A 9,078-nucleotide genomic window follows, 5' to 3' on the forward strand; every position below is an offset into this window, starting at 1 on the left:
GCTTCTTCAGAACTATGTAGTAGGGGACTTTGGGAAAGTGTACTTGGGGGATAACGAGCCTTGTAATATTGTTGGAAGAGGTGATGTGTAGATTCAGATGAAGGGCTCCAAGTAGAATCTCAACAGTGGGAGCATGCAATGCAAGAAGAGATGGATTCTCTACACACTAATAAGACATGGGTGTTAACTCAGCTACCTGCACAAAAAAAGTCTTACATAATAAATAGGTCTACCGGGTCAAACAGGAGAGTGATGGAAGCAAGAGGTACAAGGACATATTAGTCGTGAAGGGGTCCTAACAAGATATTTTTCTCCGTTGTGAAGCTTACAACTATCAGAGTGGTGTTAAGCTTAGTAGCTGTAGAAGATCTCTACATTGAGTAGTTGGACATGAAGACTGCCTTTCTTTATGATGACTTGGATGAAGAAATCTACATGAAGCAACCTGTTGGCTTCATTGAGGAAGGAAAGAAAGAGATGGTGTGTAGGCTCAAAAAGAGCTTGTACGGTTTGAAACAAGCTCCGATACAACGGTACAAGAAGTTCGACAACTTCATGCAGAGCAATGGATATGAAAGATGTAATTCAGATCATTGTTGCTATTTCAAGAGGTTTGAGTCTAGCTATATCGTGTTATTATTAAATGTTGATGACATGTTAGTTGCAGGATCGTGTTTAGAGGAGATAAACAAATTAAAGAAGCAATTGGCGAAGGAGTTTACTATGAAGGATCTGGGTGCAGCGAAGTAAATTCTTTGGATGCGAATCAGTAGAGATGAAGTTGAAGGGACGTTGAAGTTGAGTCAAGCTGAATACATTAAGAAGGTACTTCAGAGATTCAACGTGGAGAATGCTAAGCCCATCGGCATGCCCCTTGGATGTCAATTCAAACTATCTGAGGAGAAATCACCCAAGACAGATGCAGAGAAGGAGAACATGAGCAGAGTGTCGTATTCATTAGCCATTGGTAGTCTTATGTACGCGATGGTTTGCACAAGGCCGGATATCGCCCATGCAGTTGGAGTTGTGAGCAAGTTTGCAAGCAATCTGGGAAAGTAGAATTGAGATGTCGTAAAGTGGATATTGCGTTACTTGAGAGGAACTACTGATATGTTATTATATTTCAGGAGGAAGGAGTTGGTACTACGGGGATACATGGATGCAGATTTTACCGGTGATCATGATACAGGACAAAGTACCACGGGTATGTTTATACCTTAGTGTCGACAGCAGTGAGCTGGGTCTCATGTTTGCAGAAGATAGTATTGTCCACGACTGAGGCAGAGTATATTGTAGTGACTAAAGCCAGTAAGGTTGGTTCTGTAGGTTGTCTAAAAATCACTACAGATAGCTAATCCTCATCAAACACTAATGATGGAAGTTATAATTTGATAACTTCCAGAAGACTATAATTTGAAGACTTTCACGTAGATCGATAAAAGTTACAATCTGATAACCTTCATAATAACTGATGAAAGCTCTAATTAACGGTCTTCATAATCAATATCGGGAGTTACAATCTGGCAACTCTTATATTTTTAAAGAGCCAAGATGAAGATTACAAGATGACGGTCTTTGTAACGCTCTAGCAAAAAAGACTACAAATTGATGGTCTCTTCAAATATAGACGCAGAACTCACCTCTGTGTCCAAGATTCAAAACGTAGAGCTCGTGGCCGCACTCCAAACTCCCAGAAGCAAAATGCAGAACCCGTAGCTGTATTCCAGAACGAGACGCAAAGCTCAAGAGCTGTGTTCCAACTTCAAAATGCAAGGGCCAGGCTTGCAGTCTAGATTCAAAATGCAGCGCGACCTGTGCATTCTCAGCCATCAACGCATATCCCAACTCTACGTTTCAGTCCCAGAATGCAGTGTTCGTGCCCAAAATGCTGATTTTGCGTTTGACTTGTTCAAATACGAGTTAAACGGTTCTAAAACCGTTCTCCCATGATTTTAGGGGGGGGGGGGGGGGGGGGGTTACACCCCTTAAACCACTTGAATGGTTTCAAAACCATTTTTCATGAAATGGGGTCGGTTACACCCCATTAAGGAGAGATTTTAGGGGATGATTACACCCTTAAAAAACCCTATAAATAGCGAAAAACTCAGTTGAGTTGGGGGATCTTGGGGGGGGGGGGGGGGGGATTACACCCCTTAAACCACTTGAATGGTTTCAAAACCATTTTTCATGAAATGGGGTCGGTTACACCCCATTAAGGAGAGATTTTAGGGGATGATTACACCCTTAAAAAACCCTATAAATAGCGAAAAACTCAGTTGAGTTGGGGGATCTTCGATCTGAAATTTAGGAGATCAAAACGGCACAAAGGAGAAGTTGACATTCTTGGACCAAGAGCATCCTCAGCAATAGAGAGTTCTTGGAGCTTTCATCCTTGTCTTATTAACCGATTTTCGGTTCAAATTAACTCTTTTTCAAGAGTTTAAACTTGCTCCGAGTTATCAACGTATCAAGAGTTTCAAACTTGCCACACAAGTTCTCCTCAACGTCAATCAAGAGGAATCAACCACGTTCCACAAAGCGAGGTGGTCGGGTCGTCAACGGAGAGAAAACTCAACGCGAGCATTCGAGGGAGATACTCCATCGCCACCGTGAAGAACCCAAAATTAAACAAAGGAGAGTATTTATATTGATCATCTTCTCTTTTGTAATCAGAAATTCAAATTATAATAAGTTAGAGATCGAGAGAGTTGTAAACATTCTTTTTCTAAGCAGTTAGAGAGAATAAATCAAGTTTAATTCTTTCAATTGTTTTTTTATAAAATTTCCAACAAATAAAAGATGGTGACTCCGCTGGGGACTAGTTTTTTCACCAATGAAGAAGTGGTAGTGCAATCTGATACTAAGCTCGCTGGAACGACTGTTGAAACTCTGATCATTGAGTTTGATCAAACCAAGTATGAGGAGTTACTCTCCTTCGGATCCCCGGGTGCCTGGAAGTGTTGGGTTTGAAGCAGGGGAATGACGTTCTTTATCGTGATAACCAGAGTGCTATACACCTTGCCAAGAATCCAATATATCATGCCAGAATAAAGCACATCGATGTACGTTACCACTTCATACGCTCTCAGATTGAGGATGACAAGTTATGATTGGAGAAGATTTTGGGGAGCCAAAATCCTACGAATATGTTGTCAAAAGCAGTGACTATCGGCAAACTGGAGTTGTGTGTAACTTTAGTTGGCCTTCACGCATAGGAGATGAGGGCAGAGCCACACTAGGAGGATCGATGGGATCGCCAAGATGATGATGATTAAAGAATGGATTTTTCTGGGTAGGAGAAGATGCTTGCGAAGAAGGCGGGAGTTTGGGAGAGCTAATTGATGGTGGTTTTGTCTCTAAGTGGGAGATTATTGGTTTTGGGAGTGTGAACACCGAAACTTGAAACAAATCTGAGAGCCTAAAAAATCTTAGGTCGGTTGATTGACAAGGAGTGACCCCGGTCGACCGCGTAGCCTACAGGAAACGAGCATGAGAAGCTCGCTCTGGCCGGTCGATTGACAGGGATGGTCCAGTTGATCGAAAAACCTGTAGGAATCCATGCCCAGAATCGAGATCTGGTCGGTCGACTGACTGAGGACTCCGGTCGACCGAAAACGTGCACAAGCAGACCCTGTAAAATTGATACTCTGGCCGGTCGACCAAAGCCCTTGGTTCGGTCGACCGAAGTCAGGATTTTCAGTTTCCTAATTGATTTGAGATTCAGTTTTGGGCTGGGTTTATATATATTTCCTAATACATTTTTAGGGTTATGTTAACATGAAAAAGAGGGTTTTGATGGATTCTTTTAGAGAGATATCAGAGAGATAAAAATCTATTTGTGGGCATTGTAATCTTCTTCAATTAATCAAAGAATTGTGTGTTGTGGCTCCCAATGACGTATGCACGTTTGCCGAACCTCATTAAATCTGGTGTGTTCTATTTGTGAGCATTGTAATCTTCTTCAATTAATCAAAAAATTGTGTGGTGTGGCTCCCAATGACGTATGCACGTTTGCCGAACCTCGTTAAATCTGGTGTGTTCCTTCTTGTTTATCTTTCTTGCAATTTTTCTTTTATTTGCGGTGATTTTCCTACTTGTTAAACTCTTAGTACAAGATCCGGAAGGGCACGGGTTCGATTGATTGTTTCGAATCCCCAACACTTCATACTGAAGGATATTCAAATCCTTCTTTTTATTCACGCATCAAAATAAAATATCAGCAAGACAAAAGAAAAAGACAGACGGCGAATACTGATTTAGATTCAAACACAACAAAAGGAAAAAAAAATTGTTCGTCTTCCACATCTTTATTTAGAATACAAGCTCACACAAGCAGCTATAAATTGCAAAGAAACTATTTACACGACTTCAATTGTATTTCATAAAGGATATATCTGCAGACAGGACTTCAATTGTTCTTCCGAAAATGATATATCTGCAGATTTTCCACTCTCATCTTCTGAAAATTACTGCTCCTCCGAGACCTGAAGAAACGTCCCCAACTGAATTCATTGTATTTAGCTGGATTATCTTCAGTCACAAGTTCCCCTATAGGCTTCATAATTGTATAATGTGCAGGATAGAAGAAGAATGGGATTGAAAACCTCTCCTTGTCCGAGTTCAACGACACCCTGTGCTCCGTGCTCTCATACTTGTCGTTACTCCAAACCTGCATGAATGTGTTTGTAAGGAAATATCAACAGTTTTAGAATGAAATTTGAATTTTTTTTTGTCTGAGGAGATTATAAGATTCACAAATAATCCCTCTGAGGTTTTACCAAATTATTATTATTTTTTGATTTTTCCATCTTAATTTCTATGAAATTAACCTTGATGTCTAAACAATTATTTCTCAAAACTTTTTTATTAGTACCCTTGATCTCCAAAGAAATTAATCCCTCTGTACTATATGAAGTATGAGCAATTTCTTTTCACAAAACTAAGTATGAGCAAAATTTCCTTTCACAAAACATTTTTCTTAGTACCCTTGATGTCTAAACAAAATTTATCTCTCTTTTTTCTCCGTTATTAATTCGTATGTGTACTACACGAAAAATGTTCCACAACCGTAATAGAATAAGTGTTGCTCTACAGCATGCTGAAGTAGTCTCTCTGCAAGATATAAAGTAGTACGGGTAATAAATGACTAACCTACTCCAGCACATGAGGTGTATATCCAATTGATCCTATACTAAAAAGTTGATGATTATATCCAAACAATTGAGAATTACATGACTAAATACTGAAAATAAAGGGAAATAATGCCACATTTAAAAATCTTAGTACTTTGCCACTTTTACCTGGATGAGATCACCTATATTGATGATGTATGAGTCGGGAACGGGCTTGACACGGACCCACTGTCCATCGGACTTCCTCTTGACATCGAGGCCACTGACATTGTCCTGTGCGAGGACTGTGAACGCTCCTTGGTCCTTGTGCGGTCCCACGCCGAGGGCAAGGTCAGGGGAAGGGCATGGAGGGTAATGGTTGAGGCGGATTCTGCTGATGGAGTCCTTGAAGTAGCCGTTCAGTCGTTTGGCCGGTAAGTTTAAAGTCATCGCAACGAGCTCGAGCAGTTTGAATGACAGGTCTTCGATGGCTTTTGAGTAATTCATGCAGGCATCTCTGTTGAAAGGGACATTGCAGAATAGAATGCAAATTTGAAAGATTCAAGATAAAGAAACTCTAGAAATATGTTTCTACAGTTCAATCATGAGAGACAGTGAAGGGTTTTAAATATACACAGTAACCCAATCAGAGGGTATTATACATTTTCAGAATTACAGAGGGTAAATTTATAGTAAACACAAATATATCCTGGCTTTAGATTTGGCAGGAATCCATGCCTCCAAATAATTATGTTGCTCTGTAACTGATGATGTGTAGCTTGACATATATATTGTGAACAACACTATTGTTTTTGTTGTATTTTTATTTCGTTAGCAAAAATGTTTATATCTCGTCAAATATCTATCCAATACCTGAAATATGGGACTTCCTCCTTCTATTGAAGCCCGATTCTCGATCATCTAGGTAATATCCATACAGATGATATCATGTAGGTTATATCCATACAGGTCATGGGTATGACAGAGGCTAACATAATAACATACAAGTCATAAACATGTCAATTGGCTCAGTAAAGGCGAGGCTTGAACTGAGGTCAAGTCCAATCTGAGTCGTTTGATACAGTTCAGTCCACAGAAAACTCAGTTTGAATTAGGGTTACAGGATTGTAGTCAAAAACGTCATTAGACCGGAGTTCTAGTGTCAAATACTCTTGTAAGCTGCTCAATCCTTACGAATCAAATTGCTCTTTCATCAGCTTAGAGAAGGGGTAACCTTCAGATCAAACTTAATTCCCTTTTAGTGACACACATGTAATAGAAAGAGTTCATTCAGGCTAATGTTTTACGCTGTGCGTTACTTGTTATGTCGCTGACATATATACAGAGCATCGGTATGGTCAGATCATAACTGACAATTTGAGTATGTGCCATAGTCAAGAACATGGAGTGGCAGTCCAATCCCTAGCAACATGCATGGTTTCTTCAATATTCTGTTATTTAATGAAAATTATTGCTTGATTGGTAGATGGTTCGGATACGGCTCATGTATGATACTTATCATTTATATATCTATTTATCAATCATGGATACAGATATGTCTTGATAAGGAAAAATACATATCCAATCCGCTAAAGTCGGATATGCATATGGATATACATGCAAATATATATGTGAACACGAAATAGATATGTGAAAACCAGTTAATAATGAAAAAAAATTTATATGATACAAGAGAAGAGTTCGTTAATATGTTTGTTATATCTAAAACGCTAAGATTTGATCTCTTGATCATCAAAATTAACCTCAAACTAAGAATCAAAACTATAGCAACCGTATCACCAACATATATTTGGACATTTCAGATCCGGATCCGAATATTTCACCACATATTCGCATCTATAATCATATCCTATCAGTTATGATATTTAGTAACCATATCTTCTTGGATACAGATATTTTTTTGCCCCCCTACTAGCAACAATTAAAGAATGGGATGACTATGTTCTCTCGTGTTTGGTGAAGATACCAAGTGCAGATACTAGAAAGGGAACAAAAAAAAATCAACATTGAAAATAAACTATTATCTCTAGGTAATTACCTCATGTTCTCCGGATACTCTGGCCACCGATTCCAAATCTCCTGGATCCTTGTCTCGCCAATTTCACCCGACGCTGGAACAGTCATCACGTCATTAACACAAAAATCAAACACCTCCTTCCAATCCCTAACGTTCTTCGTATTCTCCATATCATAATACCCAAGAAAATTCTCCTCGTTCCTCCTCACTCTCCTCTTCTCCTCAGTCGGCAGAGCGAAGAACTCTCTCGCTGCCGACTGAACTCGTTCGAGGAGTTCGATCGGGACGCCGTGGTTGATGACTTGGAAGAAGCCAACTTCTCTGCATGCTGCTTCGATTTCTGCAACAAGCGTTCTGATAGGTAGCGTATTGTCACCGGCGGTGATTGGAGCTGTGAAAAGTGGAGAGAGGTCGATGATAGGGATTGATTCTACATCGGAGATGTTGGGTTTGGGTCGATGGTCGGGTTTCTGAATGAAGGCTGGACCAAATTCTGAACCCATGTTTTTTTTTTAGTTCCCCTTGATCTCTCGCTCTAATTCTGTCTAAATAGCTGTTTCAAGTATCACGGGGACAGAGAGCGGGTTAGAGTGGAATGTATCTGGATGTGTTTTCGGGCTTTTGTCGTCGTGTTCTTGTTTCTGGCGTGACGCGCGCCTAAGCAACTTAAATCATTTTCAGCTTCTATTTTTTCCCCCCATGATAACCCCGCCTGGAATTGAAACTAGGATGGTGTGAGCTAAATTGGAACCTCCTAACTGTTCTTATTATTTTATTTTCTTACATTATCTCTTGTTTATCTATTATTTGAGATAAGAAGTGCTAGGCATATTGCTAAGCGCCGATCGGTACTTAGAGCCTAGACGCGTATGAGGCCACATAGGTTACTAAATATTTAGGAACCTCTCAATCAATTGAGGATACTTCAATTTGTTGACGATACTTTGCTCTTTGTCAAAAGCTCCTCCAATGATATTTCCATTCTCAAAGCTATTCTTTATATTTTTGAAGACATATCTGGATTAAGCATCAATTACTCAAAATCATCTCTCATATATTTTGGCAATATTCAAAACAAAGCTCAGACCTTAGCATCTTCCCTGGATTGCAAAGTTGGTCAACTTCCAATTAAGTATCTTGGCTTACCTCTCAAATATGGCAAATTATCCAAATCAGACTGGCAGCCTCTGTTAGATAATCTCTATAGGAAACTGGCTATCTGGAAAAAGACTACGCTATCTTATGGAGGGAGATTGGTTCTTTTGAATTCAGTTCTTACATCAGTGCCTTTATATTTCATGTCTTTTTATAAGCTACCTAAATGACTTGTCAAAGAAATTGATAAAGTTAGGAGGAACTTCCTATGGACAGGAAAGGCTGACACAAATACTTTCAAATGTTTGGTAAACTAGAAAAAAGTTTGCTTAAACAAAAATGAGGGAGGCCTGAGGATTAAAGATATTGTTGTGTTCAATTCTTCACTTCTGACTAAATGGCTATAGAAGTGCTTAGACATGGATTCATCTACAGGCAAGTTTCTTCACAATCTTTATGTTCATGGTAATACAACTCTACAGACCAGTTTTTTCATCATCTACAGGCAAGTTTCTTCACAATCTTTATGTTCATGGTAATACAACTCTACAGACCAGTTTTTTCAAGTCATCTTATTCATCATTTTGGAATGCTTTATGTTCATGGTAATACAACTCTACAGACCAGTTTTTTCAAGTCATCTTATTCATCATTTTGGAATGCTGTCTTATCTTAGAAAGACGCTTTTTCCCATAACATAAAATGGATGATAGGTTCAGGAGATAATACTAGATTCTGGGAAGACAAATGGACTGGTTTTAACAGTTTAGCAAGTGTTTTCCCTGAATCATATAAGTTAGCTCTCTCCTCTAATGCCACTGTCAGGAGCCAGGG

At 39.3% G+C, this 9,078-nt stretch overlaps 1 protein-coding gene across 1 annotated transcript; it reads right to left on the reverse strand.

The window, feature by feature from the left end:
- Positions 4,241-7,727, reverse strand: LOC109850853 (protein DMR6-LIKE OXYGENASE 2-like). Its single transcript, XM_020420925.1, has 3 exons — positions 7,171-7,727; positions 5,301-5,628; positions 4,241-4,669 (listed from the first exon to the last, which is right to left on the reverse strand). Exons 1-3 carry the CDS (start codon positions 7,650-7,652, stop codon positions 4,409-4,411), a joined length of 1,071 nt encoding a protein of 356 aa, XP_020276514.1. The 5' UTR covers positions 7,653-7,727; the 3' UTR covers positions 4,241-4,408.

Source organism: Asparagus officinalis, chromosome 7 (genome assembly GCF_001876935.1).
Source record: "Asparagus officinalis chromosome 7, Aspof.V1, whole genome shotgun sequence".
Classification (NCBI taxonomy): domain Eukaryota; kingdom Viridiplantae; phylum Streptophyta; class Magnoliopsida; order Asparagales; family Asparagaceae; genus Asparagus; species Asparagus officinalis.

Bases quoted from the DNA above. Each gene is read 5' to 3' on its own strand.
- LOC109850853 (XM_020420925.1), bottom strand. From the start codon at position 7,652: ATGGGTTCAGAATTTGGTCCAGCCTTCATTCAGAAACCCGACCATCGA. The intron at 5,629-7,170 runs GTAATTACCTAG...CCCTTTCAACAG, and splicing joins GAGTATCCGGAGAACATGAG to AGATGCCTGCATGAATTACT. The intron at 4,670-5,300 runs GTAAAAGTGGCA...ACATTCATGCAG, and splicing joins ATATAGGTGATCTCATCCAG to GTTTGGAGTAACGACAAGTA.